We start from the raw sequence: 18500 nt of genomic DNA, 5'->3' as shown, positions 1-18500 counted from the left end.
GCTCCTTGGCAAGTCCTCTTATCTTCTGCCCACATGGCGATGAATTACACAGAAAAAATGAGCTACACAGAAAATTGGGTTGAGGCCATTTTCTTCCCTCAGACCTGCACTCTCTACAGGCTGTACCATTGGGTGAGAACAGGGCAGTTTTATCTGTGTGTTAAAAACCATAAAACACTTCTAAGACTATTTTTTTACAAGGGCTGGGTCTCATACCCAGTCCTTTTCTGACTGACATTGTTATAATTGCATTATTTCATTTATGTCAGAAAGAGAGGTGTTTGTCTAAGAAACTGAACTGAAATTTGTTTCTCCACTCACTGACACCTCCTGTTTGCAGACCATGTAGCCAGCCTGGTCTTTCAGTGCTCAGGACCTCAGCACAAAAATGTAGGAATGATGAGGTCTACCCTGTCCTCCTGTCATTGTGAGGACATTTTATCGAATGCCCGAGGCATTTATACTCTGTAGTGAACCCTTGAAGATGGTTTTCATATCAATAATAACATGATAAACCCAGTATTGACTGCTTATTTTCCACTGAAAGGTTTCCTTTGACTATCAGAAGAAAATAATCTCATGTTTATAAATGCATAACCATTACTTTAGTTTATCCATTGTAATTATTATCAACAATAATAAAAATAGCAGGATCGCAAACATAACCAAAGGCAACAAATCAATTTATTCTGCCCTGTGCTCAGACTCAGATGGATGCCAAGAAACAGAGATCAGAGGTTTAGAACATCCCATCTGGCTGTGTTTCTAGGGTTCTTACATTATTATTTTTCTTTATAGTTATTTCAGGCTTGAGCAGATGAGGCAGTACGATGCTAATTTAGGAAATATGTTCTTCTTGTATGCAACTAACATATCTTCATCTAGTGCCATCTTGTCTCATGATCATTATGTCTGAAAGCAAAAATGTATTTCTGGATGGTGTTTTGGAGTAAGCAGAGTTGATAACATTGTTAGCAATTTCAGACACTTTCTGGAAAACAGAATATAGAGAAGACAATAGATGAGTTGGGATTCCCCAGTTAGAAATTACCCTGGGGTTTCACCAGATCCCCAGGCTGCCAGGAATGCAGGGACAATGGTGTTAGGAAACACCCCTTTCGTGGGAAGCAGTTGCTTTTCTGGAAGAGCAGTGCTGCACTGGACGGGCCAAGTGCCACACGAGTGAGCTGTGCTGTGATCACTACTCCAGTTCATAGCAGTCCAAACTTTCAGAGGCTTTAAAATTCCAGCTTGAAATAAGATCCAAAATTTAAAACCAAATCAAACAAGTAAATTTCAATCATATCTTATATTTTAAAAAGAAGGGATGAAAATTTACTCTGTCCAACCATGAATTTGAATTTGGGGTCCATCGTTAAGAAAAAGTGAAGCAAAGGGCAAAATATGTGCCTTGCTCAGTGTGTCACGTGGGTGAGCAGCTCGATGTGCTGGCTTCTGCAGGTCACACTGCCCACAGAGCTGTGCAGTCATTGGTACCCAGAGCTGACTGACAGAGCCTGTTCTCTCATCCAGTCCCCCTGGGCTCTCCAGGGAGGTATGGAAGTGAGCAGCCTGGCTGGAAGAGTCATCCCCAGTTATGTTCTTGTCAGCAGTCATTAAGCTGAAAGCTGTGTTCCTGTAAGGATTGCGTGAGCAGCTCACCAAAGGCCAATGCAGTTAATTTGGGCAATTTATGAAGTATTTGGTGAAAATGTGCCTGCACAATGGGCAGGTCTGGAGCTGAAAGCAAAAGAACACAATACTGAGCTGTGGTGGGATGGACAGGTGTGGATTAGGATCCCCAAAACTCATTTGCTTTGCAGCCAGAGGGAGACCGTGGCTTGTGTGGCTCTGTGTGTGCTCACTGCGGTCGAGGTAACTGGTTTATCTGGGGTGAAACAGAGCTCAGTGTCTTGCAGGACCTGCCAGGGTTTTGGTCAATACTCTGCTGTGTGCTGGGCAGATGTCCTTGCTGCTGCAGGACACCTTGGCCATGTCCATGCTGCAATCACACACTCCTCAGTGATGGTGACGTGAATAATTTAATCAGTCCTTGAACATTAAAAGGTGCTTGAGGACAACCTTTGTCCGCATATAAAGACCGCCAGCCTAATTACAGAGGCTTGTCCAGCACTTGGGGTTTTTTGCCTGTCTAGGAATACTGGATCAGCTCACAAGACTTAGCAGATCTGCACTCCACTTCTTGTGTGGGTGTTTTAAAGGGAAGCCAGCTGAGCAATTATTTACCTTGAGTACAGAGTTCCCATGAAAGTGAGGGCAGATAGCCCTCTAGTTAAATTTTCAGAAGCAGTAAGTTAGGTGACTTGCTAATGCTGCTTCCCAGCTCCCAGAGCTGGAGAACAGACCTGCATGGATGATGATTTATTTGAAAATGTGTTCCCTCCAGCCCACAGATGGTCCAGGCAGAGTCAGAATGCTTTCAGATACCATATTGCCTCACTGTACACTCCCATGTAGCAGCTTGTTATTTTAAAATGTATCTGCTCTCTCCTACTTCTAAAAGGCCACCAAGAAGACTTGTCACCAATCTCTTATGGAGCTAGAAGGGGGAGGAAGAGTGGAGTGTGAAGAGTAGAATATCACCTGCCATCTGGACAAAGATGTGATGAGATGTAAAGTTTGGATGCACATTTGCGGTTCTTGATCACATGCCAAGAGAGAGCTCAGCTACAATTATTTTAAAGCATTTCCAGACAGATGCAACCCTAGGCCAGGGGAGAAGCTACACAGAGGCAGGTGGGCACTGAACTGCATTGGACTCTGTGCAAGGCATGTCTGCCTGTGGCAGTGCTGCTGGGGTCTGCACAGGGCTTATCCTGCAAATGGAACCTCTGTGGTTAAAGACCTGTCCTGGCAATAAGAGTATGCCAGGATCAAGTGCTGTCATATGAGATTTGTGGTCACAAATTCCCAGATATTCAAAAACATAGTCTCTGAGCTTTCAGGGGTTAAAATGAGACTTGGACATTTGCATTTCATCTGGAAGCCCAAATGTCTTCAAGAATCCAGTGTCTTGCACATCCATATTGATTTCAGTGCTGAATTTCTCAGTGCTGTTAGCATCAGAGGAGTGTTGATGAAACCCTGCCTTAAATGAGGTCAGTGGGGAATGTAGAATGGGCTTTACTGGGTAAAGAGCACCATAAAACAGATGCTCTTCTACAGTGCCATCCTTTTCCCTGGGATGGACCAGTGCTTACACAGACAAGTGAACACAATCCAATCATTCCATGCTCTGCCTCCGCAACAACAGTGAAGTGCCACTGCTGATAACTGTGCTGATATTTATGATTCCTACTTAATATGTTTTAAATGAGTTGATGACCTCTTAAGTATTAACACTAACATCAGTAAGTATCCTGAGCCAGATTCTCTGGGAGGGAAGCCTTGCCATGCCATAGACTATGGTGCAGTTTAGTGCTTTTACCCCATCTGAAGATCTGGCTCAGTAATTGTGCAGAATGTAAAAGAGAAACCCATAAGTGCTGTAAACAAAGGAAAACTGTTACTCTGGGAGTGTGTTACTTAGATATTTCAACACTCATAATTAACATCCCTTTCCTAAACTGTGGCACAAACTACTTGCAGAATGGGTTTTTTCTTTTATTGCTGCTAGTTTCAGTGACTAAATTTATTAAGTCATTAGGTTTGCTTGTGGATGTGTGTATTTGCTGTTCTCCTTTGGGTTATAATAAAAGGAGATCTTAAAAAAAAAAAAGATATCTTTATTTATCTGGCATTTTTGGGAATGTTTGTAGGGAAATGGTGAGCAATATGAACGAAGCTGCCCAGTCTGGGGGGATGCTGAATGAGCAGCTGGGTTTGAATACAACAGCAGCCTGTGGCAGTTTCCTGTTGGCTTTCCCTGAGCATTGCATATGGAAACCTGTCACCATTTCTGCCATGATCTGGGGACACCAGGGGCTGCTGGGGAGCAGATTGCTGGCTCTCATGATCAGAACCCAGATGCACCTTGCTGTTGCTTACTGGGGACTCTTTATTTTGCACCTCCCGGCTGAGGATGCTCAGTGTAGGGACACTCCCAGGCTGGTATGGCAGGGGCTGGCACTGTTTTCTTATCAGCACCAGGGCTGTCCACTTCCCTGGCAGCACTGTGATTGCACCAGGGCTACAGCACTGTTGGGTTGGCATTTTTTGAAGAAGCTGAGATCTCCGAGGCTGTCAGTGCATCACTGAATGCCCTGCAGCTCCGTGCTCACAGGTCTGACAGCAGTGCCTCTGCACTGATATCAGTGGAACTTCTCCAGCTTTACAGAAATGCAGAGGAGGGTCCAGTCAAACTTACTGTGTTCAAAGAGTTTGGGTTAGATCTACCTGACCAGGCTAGGTGAAAGCTAAGGTGGATTAGAAAAAAAATCTGCCTTCTCACAAACCACCACATGTCTGTGCTGTGGTGAGGGATAGATGGGCCCAGACATTCCCAACATCTCCCAGAAGAACCAAACTGAGAGATTGGCTTGTGCCTGGAAGACACATCCATATTTCCATCTCCAGATGGCAGGAGACACTACTGGGATCAAGGATAAATGCAACATCTTGGTTTTCTAACCCAGAAATAACTTCTGGGGCAATCCGTGGTACCTTAGACCCTCCCTGAACAGGTCTGACGCACCGAATCCCCCACAATGGCAGATGCATCCATTTAGCTCCTTTTGGTTCCAGGTGTCATTGAATGTGATCTCCCTTTTTTTTTTCTGTGTGATAGTACTGTGTTGGGTTTTTTTTTAGACTGTGAAATTTCCAGTAAAACTACAGTTAGCACAAACCAGACCTATGTTTGTTTTTTCAAAGCAAATCTAATTACTCTTCTTAATACAATTGCCTTTTGTTCAAGGAACTGGATTGAGATGCAAAATACAAGCTGCCAGCAAATGCTAATGATTTTGCATGTAAATTACTAATGGTTTTTTTTGCAAATATTTCATACAAGTTTTTAATTTAACAATTTAAAAAAGAACTGTTTTTCCAAGCCACTTTCAGTAATATCTGTAGACACTTAACAAAATACCTCAGGCTCTAAATCTCCAAATGGTAAACAAATAAATGTATTTATTTACTTTGTATGCAAAAATAATTCAGTCAAAGACCTATTTCACTTTGAATTAAATTGAGAGAATATTTTTTTCTACAAATCACAAGCATACTCTTTAATGAGAAGAACTGGTGGGCTTTCTGAATGAGCTGAGTTCATGACAGTCCTGACAGGGGACCTCTGCGGGCTTTGTGCAGAAAATAGAGTCACTGTTTATTTCTTTGTTTAAAGACTGAAAATGTCTGGTGATTAAAAGATAGAAGCCATCTGTCCTCTCACTATCTTATACCTGGTCCTGCTATTTCAATCAAGGAGAGAGTTGGAAAAATAATAGAGAGGGAGTAGTTATAACCCTGTTTTCAAAGGTCCCTGCAGCCAGTGAGGAAGTGAAGTGGTGCTCATGACCCCAGGGCTTTACCACAGCATTACCTCTGGGGTAGGATGTCCTTATGTCCTGTCAGAAGCATGTGGGGGGCACAGACTGTGGATCTCTTTGTTATGTTTACCCACTCTTTATCTGAGATGAAGAGAAAGTATTGGACTCCAGGTCTGCCCATCTAGCACATTTCATCAACAGTGAATTTATCTTATAAACAAAACCAAACGAATAAAAAAACCCTAAATCGTGCATGACCCAGAGGTCTGGTGAATAGATAAGCAATTTTTTTAAAAATACCTTTTGTTATCTCAGATTTCTGTGTGTGCAGCAGTGGCTGCTACAAACTGCATTGTTATTGTGCAGTCTGTTGTGCTCACCTGCACTTCTGTCTTTCTTCCCAGCTCATCTCAGCCTAAGACAACTGAAACAGTAGTTCCCACCTGATTCAGCTTAATTGCACAATTAATTTTGACAGTGAAGCTTGTAGAGGGGTTCTGCCATTAATATCCCAATAGCTTTTTGTTACTGGTATCCCCAAAGCCGACAGCAAAAGGTGTGATGAAACTAAATGATGCAGTGTAGCTGAAAATCCTCAGGCAGTTCTTGGAAGAGTGGCCTGAGTCCTGCTCCTCTGCCCTGTCTCCTCTCCAGTCATCTGGTTCTTTCTTCATCCTCTTGCTCTTTGTGTCAAGTCTGTGGTAGTGCCCACAGAGATTCCTGCTGCTCAGACCTGTGAGGAGCCTGGGACATGTCAGTTTGGTGGCAGGATGAGCAGTGTCCCCTGCATGTCTGTCTCCATGTGGCACAGTTGTTGCAGGTGAGATGATGTACATAAGAAGAAGGGTAATAGGGTAATAGTGGATAAACCCAGTATTATTTAACTAGAACTTAGCTTTCAAATCTGTGGGTTTTCTAGGCTGCTGAATGGACAGAGCTGGGGTGTTTCATAGTAGTGTTGCCATGGTTCAAATCCTGAAGTGCTGTTTCCAGTTATGGGAGATAAGGAATCAACCAGCCAACTCACAAAACAAATGGGATGCTTTTGTTTGCCTGTGGGGGAGTGTAAACATTTAAAGGAAATCAATAGATTTTTCTTTATTTTCTTAAAATCTTCATTACTTTGATGTCTTTACATGCATTTGCTTTAAAATAAGAATTTTGTGAGTTAATTGGTACAAGTGGGTATACAATACAGCATCTGCTTTTATGAACTATTGCTGCATGTCATAAAATATTACACTGCAGTAATTTTAAAATAGATATTGAGCTGAAAATTTAACTTGCAATAACTTCTAATTAAAGTATTTGTTTTTCTTTGTGAAACTACATTTTGAAAATGCATTAGCTTTTATATTTCTTCTTCATTGAAAATAGTCTTAGTTCCATGTTTAAGTCAAGTTGGAAGCTATCTTTCACAGCCCGCCAACATTTTAGTACCCCTAAAGGGAATTTTTGTGATCAGCTTTTACTGATGGGGTAATGAAGGCTTGGGAAAGGGGATCGAGTTGTCCAGTTTGGTTTGAGAGCTGCTGCCTGGCTGGGCCTGGTGCCAGGGAGTACCCCCGAGCCAGCAGTTCAGAGGCAGCTCCTGCAAACCCAGCTCCCAGGTGAGCTGTGCCTTCCCAGGCAAGGCAAAGCCTGGAGATAAAGGGCAGATTAAGGAACACTTAAACACTGTTCTTTTGGGAAGCTACTTCAAACACCATTTTATAGTGCTGTAAGTCTTTTAGATCTCTCTTAACTTGTTTCACACGCTTTTAAAAATACTTACTTCTCTGTCAGGAAGGACTCCCTCAGATAAGGCAAAATGGCCTGTTTTACTGATGGTATTTTCACCTGTGTGGTGCTAATGATTGATGCAAAATTCACGTGTGCAGCACAGCTCTGTGCTTTCTGCTGTGCTTCATCTTCTGTAGCTTCAAGCCTGCCAGTCTCTGCGGGTCTGTTGCACACAGGATTTATTGTCACTCCAGCAACATTTTATATAACCCCCAGATCGCTTGGGAACACGTTCCTGAGTGTTGCTGAATGTTCAGAATGTTTGCTCTTGAACAAGGTCTGCAGTAAACACGTGGCATTACTCCAGATGCTTTGCTCAATGTTGGTCATGGGTTTTGCATTGGCAAGGCTGGAGAAGCTCCCAAAGACTTGGAGTGGCTAAGGTTTGGGAGGGAGCACAACTTGCCTTTAGAAGCATGTGCCTTTACTTACAGGCCTCAGAAATGCCTTGTCTGGGACCTGTAAGAAGGATTTTTTTTTCTGAAACAGTTTTGCTTCAGAAAATCAATTTTCTTTGTGGCTTGAACTTTTTTTACAAGAACAGTTTTTAGAAAATTAGTGGGAGAATTTGTTCAGCCAGGGTAGGTTTTCTGCTCAATCTCAAAGTCTGGGAACAAAACCCAACCCACTAACAACCACATATGATTCACTGAAGGTTGGGGAGCCCACTGTTACAGAATCCCCTGGCCATCCAGATCTTTTAAAAAAGGTTTAATGTTTCTCTGTTCTGAAAATCTTGAATACTGGGACATAACATGTACTAGTCCATAGCTGAGTGTAGTTTCGTCCTGGAGACTTCATGCAAAGCTAGGGAAAATGGCAGTGGCACAGCCACTCCCACAGCCATCACAGGCTTAGGGGATGTCCTGGACAGATCCATATGTGCTTTGCTCCAGGGCAGGTGTGGAAATGCTCCTCAGTACCTGCAGAAATATTTATGCCAGAAATCTTGAAAATTACTTCTTTCTCTTTATTGAAAGATTTCTAGGCTTTGTGCCAGCATTTCCTCACACTGCTTTTGAAATTAAATGGTTTACTTGCTTTTGTACTCTCATTTCTTTGAATCCTTTTAAATGGTTCAATAAACTGCCTTTTGTCTCTAAGAATTTGAAGAAACCTCAATATCTTAGACAACAAGCAAATTGTACATTTGCCCATCACAGGGAGGGTATGAGCAAAGCCAGGGGAAGGCATCAGGAACAGCAAGGGTGTCTCTGCTTCTCAACTATCTTTCCCTTTCTTTTGCTTAGTATTAAAGTCTAAATCCTGGCAAATTTCTGGCTTTTCCTGCACATTTTTCATGCCTGTTCACAGTAGGCTGTTTTGCAAAGCACAGCTCTGCCAGGGAAGGACAGCCTTGCCTTTCAGCCAGGAGTTGTCTAGATGGGAGCTGGCAGTGCTGATGCCTGTTGTGTTCTGTTGCTAACTGCAATGCGTGATGCCTAATTTAGAAGATCAGTGATTATTAATTCTTCCATTGCTTTTTCTTCTTCTCTCTCTCTCTTACTGCAGGATGTTTTCACACCAGAGTGCAAATTTAAAGAATCTGTCTTTGAAAACTACTACGTTATTTATTCTTCCACGCTGTACCGGCAGCAAGAATCCGGACGAGCGTGGTTCCTGGGACTCAATAAAGAAGGTCAAATTATGAAGGGAAACCGAGTGAAAAAAACCAAACCCTCATCACATTTTGTACCCAAACCCATTGAAGGTATGGAATCTGCCCACTTTCTCCCTTAGTGGGATTTGGGAAGGGGGAGGTAACAATTTCAGAGTTGGAGTTTCCTGGGTAGGGATGTTGTGCTTCGAGACCAGAAGGCAAGAAGAAATGTTTGTAGCACTTCAGATAAATGATGGGCTGCACTGCTAGCATTTCCCCTGCTTTCCTTCTAGCCTTAAAGGGTTTTCTTAGCTTTGGGGTGCTAAAGGATGAATTTAAAAGTTCAGCAACACAAGAAATTACTGGTAAAGAAAAGCAGCCAGCAGTTCCAAAGGAATGTGATGCAGCAGTGATCATAATGTTGTCTTCTCAGAGGATATTGCCAGTGTATTTCAGTAGATTTCCAGTCCCATATAGAGTCAGTAGAGACAGGATTTATCTCACCTGATTTTAGACTTTGGCACTCTGTTCGTAGTAACCGAAGAAAAATGGGTCCTATCAGCACAGCTGTGGATGATCTTTATATGTCTACCCTGAGATTAAATTTGTTTTTTCTCATATGTAAAGATATCCTAGTTAGTCATTGGGGGGTAGAGTTGTTGTCCAAAGTTAGATGGGATGCTGTCATGCCATATGTCTTCATCACAGTGTGAGGCTTCAGTGAAAGTCATGGAGTTGAAGTTCTGCCCCCCTGCTGATGCCTGTACACTCTGAAGTGTGCCTCAGGCTCCTGCCAGGACATTTTGCTTTTTGTGGACTGGCCCCTGATAAATGGAGAGATAGTGTGATAAGCCTAGTACTTAACAGGTACCAACTTGATTCTGGAAATGGCACTTCTTATCTCTTGCTTGGGAAAAGCACTACTTGTCAATCCCCAAACTAGGTATGCCTTTCTGACCCCATCTTTGTCCTGCCATTTGTCCCCTTCAGGGACACAGTAGCCTGGAGCTGGCCTTGGCTGCACAGCTCTGTGCTCCCTCTCACTACTCCATGTTGGCTGTGGGAGAAGGTTTGAACTGCTGCTCCCCTAACAGGTACCACTCACAAGTGCTGGAGGCTGCAGCTCATTCCACACAGCAGTGGCCTTTTTAAAAGTTTCCCAGCTCAGGGGAAGGGAAGTTGTCAGTGTAAGGAAAAGGCCATCTGAAGCAAAGCAGTAGAGAAATTCAGTGCAGCATTCCTGGAGTATCTGTGGGCTTTGCACAGGAAATGGAAATGTTGAAAGAGGAGAGAATGGCTTGGAGCTGCTTGTCCTGTGCTTGTTTTCAACAGCTTCTCTGCAGCCAGGAGCCCTCTGTTGTTTATCTGAGGCATTAGTGGGATTGGTACCCTAAGCCCTCCTGTGTTGCTAAGGAACAGGGCCTGCTTCAGGCATGGAGTTGGTCACCAGCTTCTCTCTTGCCTTGATGGAGGAGAGTCTTTTACAAGCACCAGCTTTCACAGCGGGGTTTCCACCTCCTTCTGGTATTTCCTCACTGCTTGGCTGGGCATTGGCACTGATCAGTGGGATCCTTTGAACCCAGGCTTCTTTTTTAATCTAGCATGCATGGCGGCTGCTGAACAGCTCAATAGTTTCCTTCTGCATTCATTAAACTAGGCCATTCCTGTGGCTCTCCTCGTGGAAAGCCTTGCCTTAACAGAGCTGCCTGACCCACGGCAGAGATCTCATTTCAGCAAATGCCGCTCTGGCTTTCATTTTGAGTAACCCAGCCCAGCCTGAGAGCTTCCCTTTCCTGCAGTTGCATCCTCCCACACTTGCCTCAATCGCAGCTGTCACATAACCTCCCGAGCAGTGAACTTTGGAAGTTGGCAGCCAAATTAAGGGCTCCTCCACTCCTTCCCTCCTCCACATGCTTTGCAGTCAGGCTTTGTGAGTGCTGCTGCATCAAAGAGCTGGCAGGCTCCCAAGCCAAGGCACGTGTCAGCTTCCCAAAGCATTCAGCTGTCTGGGACTGTGACTCCAGACAGAGGACTCTGTTCCCAAGGCTTAGATTCACTGTAGGTAGCAGAGGCTGGTGGGGAGGGTTGGAGTAAAACGGGCTCATCTCCACGTGACTTCTCTGCACCGCATCCATCAAAGTCCCCGTGAGCAGAGCTTGCAAGCAGAGATGTTACAGAAAAGGGGCAATTCCTACCCTGTTTTAACAGCTTCTTTCTCTGTGTTATGACTCCAAGGAAATACTAAAAGCACTCTACTGCTGTATTTGCATGTCAGTTCTGCAGAATGCTGTGGCTTGCCCCAGGTGTGTGGGCTTTGCTGCATATTCAGGACACAGTTTCCATCCACAGGAACTTTGCAACTTCCATCCACAGTCACACCCCCAGGTTTCCTGTTACTGAATACCACCACCAGCATTAGCTCTGTCCTGTGATGGCTGACACAGGAATGTGTGTGAGGAGGAATCTGCTTCCCCTGTGAATGAGAAGTGCCACATCCATTGCTAGGAATCACTTCACCTACCATACAATAGCAATTATATCTGAGATGAAACTTCCCTGTTGTTTCTGATATACAGAAAAATTATGTGGCAGTTTAGTGAAGAAAGGATTCACAGGGAAGGGAAACAGAAAAAAGTCCAGATTGTTCCCTAAGCTCATTTGATTCCCATTGCTTCATCCTGCTCTCTGAATTCAGAAGTCTCCTTGAAATTGCAAATGGACAGTAAACTTATACATAAATAAGAAATACCCTCACAGATAATTTCTAAATACTCAGGGGAGCACATATGCATATATACACAGTGATATCTATGTATGGATGTGTGTTATCCATGGCTTTTAGCAGCTATGGCTTTCTGCTGTGCTAAACACTCAGAGCGTTTTGACTCATGTAGATTGGCAGGATGCTGGAGGTATTTTGTACAACATTCAGTAGATACCAACTGGAAAAGTTTTGGGTTTTGGTTGGTAGGAGTTTTTTTAGTTTAGTGTAGGTAGGATTTGTTTGTTTTTGGAAATAAGATTAAGCTTAATCAATATGAAAGCACAAAAAACTTACTAAGTAATAACAGGGGAGACGTTAAGTTCTTCTCCCATCTGTGCACAGACAAAGCCAAGGCAAACAGCCTGGTAGGCAGCAGTTGATGTACTGTGTGGTGCCAGTTTTGCTTCAAAACACACATACGCAACACATTTCTTTTGATATTTTTATTTCTGATCACAGATTATTCAAGCTAAATGAACCCTAAAGGGAAGACATCAAGATTGAACTAGACGGCACAAGAAATGATCTTAATTGTCATTTGGACAACAAGCAATCTTTTAGAGAAATTTCAGTCTCTTTAAGTGTCTGTAATGATTAGTGCAGGAACAATCCTACCATCCACAGTGCTTCTTATTCTTCTAAATATCCAAATCCCTCTCAATGTGAGAAATTTCCAGTCATTTAAGTAAGAATATTATCAGATGCTTACTGTGGATGTGCTTTGTTATTTATATTTCCTTCTTCTTGTAGACATAATTTCCAAATGTAACTCTCCCAAAGAGTTACATTTCTTCTCCCTCCTGGCCCAAACTAGAAAACATTTAGGGTGGCAAATCTGGCCACAGAAACAGAAAACTTCCTCCAGGTCAGCAGAGCTCTGAATTTATTGCGCTTCAGCCCTCATGATGTGAACATGTCTCAGATACAAAGGTGACCTGTTAATGGCTAGTCTGGATCCATTTATTACTACTGATGAGTATCCAAGCAGACAGATCTTTCCCAGTGTCATTCCTCAGGGAAATAACATCCAAGTTTTGTTAAGGCAGAGTCCTCAGATGTTGTAGAGAAGTACAAGACTGTTGACTAGGAAAATGCAGTAGGCCTCGTGAAAATGCTTCAAAGGTATCACCTTAATACATAAAGCATAGAGTCATAGGAAATCTTGAGTTGAAAGGGGCCTAAAACAACATCTAGTCCCAACTCCCTGCCATGGGGAGAGATGCCACCTTCCCCAGATTAGGCTGTTCAGGACCTCATCCAGCCTTGCCTTAGGCACTTCCAGGGATGGGGCACCAACAGCTTCTCTGGGCAACCTGTGGGAGTACCCCACTGCCCTCACAGAAAATAATTTCTTCCTAATGTCTGACCTAAATATGTCCTTTTTTAATTTAAAACCATTCTCCCTTGTCCTGTTACTACCTGCCTGTATAAACTGTTACTTTCCCAACATTCTAAAAAGTATTCTTAAAAAATCAAACCTCAAAATCTCCACACTCTGTAAGTCTTTGCTAACACAGCTCCTCTCTTGGGTCTGTCTTCCAGGTGGGCAGGCTTTGGTATGTTTTCTATGCCACACTAACTCACATTCATCTATAGACTCCTGATCATCTTATTAGATGGCAAATGTGATGTATTTTAACCATGGTTTTGCTTGGATTTTTGCCATCCTGTGCTGCCTTTCTTATCTGAACAAAATGTGATTCCACCTGGCAACATCCTTTACATTTTACCACCAGACATACACGAGCTCACATACCTCTGAAATGCATCAGCTGGGATTTAGAACATGGTAATTAGAGGCAGAAATAGGGTGCCTAATCACTCACACCCTGGTGCCCCTGAGTGCTGCTGCTCAGGCAATTAATTCACCAAAGCATTGGCAAATACAGCCACTCGGGCAGACACCAACACCCAGAGCTGTGGTATCTGTCCTGGCAAGGAGCCTCCTCTGGGCTGCTACCAGAGGATGTGCTTCCAGTCCGGCACCATCGGGCACATGGTGATCCTGCAGGGCTGCCCACCTGCTGAACAGAGGCTTAGAAAAGTTTTGGTTCCTCCTGACTCACAAGGGTCTGAGACAAGGAAAGACACAGAGTGAAGATGGATAGATGGGAAATATCTAATGTGCTTAATAAGCGTTTTGCCGTATTCTAGAGAAAGGAAATGGAGTTTGTTGCATCCCCTGAACCTCCTCAACTTGCAGTGATGCCAAGTGAGAAATGCTAGGGTCAGGACACAAAACTATGCTTTCCAAACTCAGGCAGTCCCTGATGCCCAGGGTGATTTCAGTGTCATCATGTGGGTGATGTGCCAGTGCCGTGTCTGGGAAACAGAAATGAGAGTGTGATCCTGTGCCAGCATGTAGGCAAGAGTTTGAGCTGTTTCTGGGTGACAGGCGGCCCCTTCCACGCCTTTGCCTTCAGGAAGTATGGTCCCTGCCACCCCGTCCTCCTCACTTGTACCCTCAGTCTCCTTCCTAATTGGTGAGTTTGTTCTTTGTGCAAATTATTCCCTTGTGCCTGTGAGTGGCAGGCACTGCTGGTTCACAGGGGAGCAGGGAATCAAAAGCCACAAGAACCAGACATGGGCACAGCTCCACAGCTCACCCCCTTCCATTAATGCCTGCAACTCTTCAGCAGATCAAGCTAACAGCACTTTCCAATTAAAACATGAATATGGATGTGTTGATTGGAATCTGGGGCATAGGAGCTGATTATCTGATTGAAACTCCAAAGCATTATCTTGGTTTCTAGACATTAAGGGCTGTATTTGGCTTGGTGTGTGGGTGTAGGTGGGTGGGAGAAGCAAGGCAAAGCAGGGAGGGAACTCTTGTTCTAGCTGAATTGCTCATCCTTCCAAAGCTCCTTGTGCTGTGTGCTCCAGCAGACCTCCCAGGTGTCCGGGCATGTCTGTCACACTGCTGCTACTTCACCTCAGTGCAGGTGACAGGGAAGTGTGTCTGCACACATATAAACACAGAGGGATCCCAAAGAGACCTGCCAGTGAGTGCTACAAATCCTGGAGCCCAGTGATGTACTTTCAAAGCTGTGAAGATCAGGGCACTCACAAGAGTCCATTTGCAAACACCCCCTCCCCAGTCCATGACTAACATCTCCCTGCGTGAGTCACGCTCAGACTCCCTCAGTACAAAGAGGAACAAGCTGCAGTCCAAGAACCTGTGTTGCACAACATGTTGGGCTGTCTTTGAAGCCCTGTGCCTGTGCAGTTGTAGGTGTACACACCTGTGTGCCACAGTGCAGGGGGTTTACAGCCCTTGCTGAGCCATGGCCACAGCTCAGCACATGTGCACAAGCATCTTGAGTAGGAGAATATCCAGGCACCTCTTGTGCATGATGCCATGTAAGTACTGCATACACTGATCCTTCCTGTAGGTGTACATAAATACTGAAAATATGCTTGTCCTATACTGCTACAGATTTTCTGGCACGGGCTGTTGGCACAGCCTGTCTGGTACAGAGGCTTTGATAGCTCTGTCTGAAAAGCTCCATGTGAGCAGTCTCCAGCCATGCCCCACATCAGTATTTGTATCCTGCACTAGACTGGAAGATAAAACTTTCCTGCCTTATTTGCTTGCCAGGTACAGGGTTTCTTTCATTTGTGGCTGCAAATGTTGTTTACTTCAGTAACCTGGTTTATATTCTTTACTCTGTGGCCCTTGTTGGCAGCTCAAGGTTTTTGCCCAAAGGCCATGGTGAGAGAGGCAGGGAGTTGAGGAAAGGCAGCATGCCATGGTGCTGCTGCAGCATTCACCTGTGCTCAGTCCTTGTGGTTAAGCATCTGGCCCAGCCTGATGGGTTACTGGGGATGGGTGTGGGTGAGATGAGCTTGGTTCTGGGGAAAGAACTCACAGAGATCCCTCCAGTTCCATCTTGGGACCAGAGAGGTCAGGATGAAGGCAACAGTGCACTTGAGACAAAACTTTGTGTATGGAATGTCAGGGGCACTGGGACAACACTGGCACAAATACATAATTCTGCTGGGCAAGCATCACATCCGAGAATAAGGTGAGTCACAGAAGTGATGCACACCCTCAAGTGCTATCCAAAGACTGCAGCTCAGAGTAAGAAATCACAAGAGCACGGTTTTTCCTCAGTTGTTAACCATTTCATACTTTCTTTAGGATTTTATTGGGTACTTTGCCACAACAAGCAAATTCACCATCACCATGTTGTTGAGTGACACTTTCCAAGGTGTGAGTGGCAGCTTCAGGACTGAAAGGGGATGTGAGAGCCCTTTTCCATCTGTTGCTGCCATGCTACACATTGTTCTTGCAGCATGCAGACAGCATCCATTGTCTGGACTTGATGGGCAGTCCCAGCCTGGCTCATCCTGGCCCAGACCCATGGGACAACTCCTTCATTTTCTCTTTTTTTTTTTTTTTTTCTAATTTTCATGAAAGAAATAGCTCCAGTAGCAGTAACAGTTTGCAGAGCAGTACCTCCTTTCAGCCTTGCTGGGAAGACCAGTGTGTGTGTGTGTGTGTGTGTGTGTGTGTGTGTGTGTTTAAACTTCTTTGAAAGCCTTGCATGAAAAATATTCCATGGGAAAAGTAATATTTTTCACTGCTTATATATTCAATTCAATATCCCTCCTATTAATATACAGTTGACTGCACTTTATCTTTGTCCTGTATTGTTGCACAGTGCTGTAACTGTTTATCTAGTCAGGAGTAAAAGCACAGAGCAATAATGTCATTTTCAGCCTGCCTCTAATTGCTAGGATTTATTTGGAACTCAAGGGATATTATAGATACAAGCACTTTACATTGCCTTTTTGTACATGGGGTGTTTTTTTTTTTATTATTTCTTCAGATAATTTTTAAAGTTTTATTCATGTTCATTACCCAGAACCAAACCCTGATAGGCTCTATCCTGTGTTGGATAGAGCCTCTGTGCCATTGTTTGTGATGTGACAACTTCACAAAATGAAGCAATACACAATTATTTCTTCATTTCCTAATTTTTGCAAAGATCTGGACATGACATTTGCAGTCTGGACCTGCCTTATGTTCTCATCGCCTCTGTGCCTGCCCTTGAGATGCCTCACTCTTTCAATCCCATTTGCACCCTGCCACATTTGCAGTGAGCTCATCAGAGATGCTCTCCTTGGTGTGAACAACTCGTGCCCCTGCTCTGGCACACCTCACATGGCACGAGGACAGCCGTGAGGACTTAGTCCACGTGGTGAGCTGGATAAATGCTTTGTCCTGCCCAGGACGTGGGGATGAGCCATGCCTTGGGCAGACGTTGCCCTCTCCGGCTGTCTGGGCTCCAGCAAGTACATTTTTATAGGACACACACTGCATAGCCAGGGGCTGGAGAGAAGGTGCCCTCCAGCCACCCTGTTCTCAGGTGCTGCCAGACAACCACAGAAAGCTGGGACAGCTCCTGACTTGCTGTCACTGAACTCATCCCATGTGTCTGCTCACAGCCCTGACCTTGGCTGGCTGGCTTGATTTACAGAGGAATAAATAGGAAGTGCCGAGAGCAGACCTCGGCTCTTGGCCGACGGAGCCAAATGGGCTTGAGTCACCACTTGAGATCCACAGCTCAACACCCAGAACACTTGCATGGCTCAGATGCAGGTGTAGTTTTGATTCAGGTCTCTCAAGGGCTTTTGTTGCAGGTCAAGGGCTGGGAACCAGGTCATTCTTCAACCATCTATAGTTAGATGATAATCAGCATCTCAAGGCAGTACATGGCTCTGTGAGCTAAAATGTTTATTTTATATATATGAATATAACATGAAAAAACTGTAAAACACATAAAACCTAGAAAGAAGAAAGATTTATCTGTGAGCAGTCAATCTGCTGTTTCTCTCCGCCTTTGAAAGAATACAGAGACGGAAGCAAATGGCAGCAAGGACAAGTAAACAGATCCTGCTTGGTAACACGATCTGCTGCTGGGTCAGTAGGGGTTTTGTAAGTGTGGGTGTGTGTGTGTGTGTTTGCAATGGGGCTGGAATCCAGCATCATGTACAAAGAAAAAATTTGTTGTGGTCATGACTGTCTGTGACTTCAGGGCTGTTAACATGTGTCTCTTTTGTTTGCAGTGTGCATGTACAGAGAGCCATCGCTGCATGAAATTGGAGAAAAACAAGGACGCTCAAGGAAAAGTTCAGGAACACCAACCATGAATGGAGGCAAAGTTGTTAACCAAGACTCGACATAGCTGACAAATACCCTCCCTTCTTCCAACTCCTCCCCTCCCACCCACCTACCCACCCCACCTGGTGAAACCACACTGAGATGATGACAACTGGGCAAGGCAGGACCTACCGGTAGTGGCTTGGAGTGTGAACTCCAGAATCTTTCTTTGTGTAGGACGAGCGAATCGAAACCCAGATCCTGTCTGTTGCAGCGTTTTAAAAAACAACAACAAAAAAAAGTGAAGAAAAAATGTTTTAAATCAGGACTCCATTAACATTTTCAAAAGCAAACTGTTTGCTCTGTGATCAAAGGGGGAAAAAAATCTCATCTCTGCATAATAATAATAATAATAATAATAACTAATAAATATAATAATAATAATAAAGATGTTACCTTTAAAAATAAAACAAAGCTTTTGGAAAATTGAACTTAGCATATGATGTGCAACAAACACATGGGGATTGCACCCTGTGACTGTGCTTTCTGTCTTATCCTTTCACCTCACATTCACACCACTGTTGTTAACATCCTTGCTTCCCTGGGGATGGATGGGATTTTTCACAAAGCAGGAAAGGTGGGGGTACATTATGACTGTGTTTGCTCTGCTATCAGTAAAATATGGCCTGCCTGAATTAGGAGCCTGGCAGTTATGGGCAATGAAGCAGCTACTCTTTATTCAGCCTTTTCTATCTACATTCAAACCCTGCATAGTTATTTGTTGCTAATGTCACTCCA

General features: G+C 44.0%; 1 protein-coding gene across 3 annotated transcripts in view; it reads left to right on the top strand.

Annotated features, from left to right (window-relative positions):
- The window catches only part of FGF12 (fibroblast growth factor 12), a 217928-nt gene extending 199735 nt beyond the window's left edge, over positions 1–18193 (top strand). For all 3 annotated transcript variants that reach the window (XM_053951454.1, XM_053951453.1, XM_053951452.1), the window contains 2 exons: positions 8745–8943; positions 17669–18193. In XM_053951454.1, the coding sequence (XP_053807429.1) occupies positions 8745–8943; positions 17669–17787 (318 nt within the window). In that variant the 3' untranslated portion in view covers positions 17788–18193. The remainder of the gene's footprint in view (positions 1–8744; positions 8944–17668) is intronic.
- Positions 18194–18500: the final 307 nt, after the last annotated feature.

This window comes from Vidua chalybeata, chromosome 10 (genome assembly GCF_026979565.1).
Source record: "Vidua chalybeata isolate OUT-0048 chromosome 10, bVidCha1 merged haplotype, whole genome shotgun sequence".
Taxonomy (NCBI): Eukaryota; Metazoa; Chordata; class Aves; order Passeriformes; family Viduidae; genus Vidua; species Vidua chalybeata.
The sequence above is the reverse complement of the archived record's forward strand: the minus strand, read 5'-3'. Positions and strand labels throughout refer to the sequence as shown.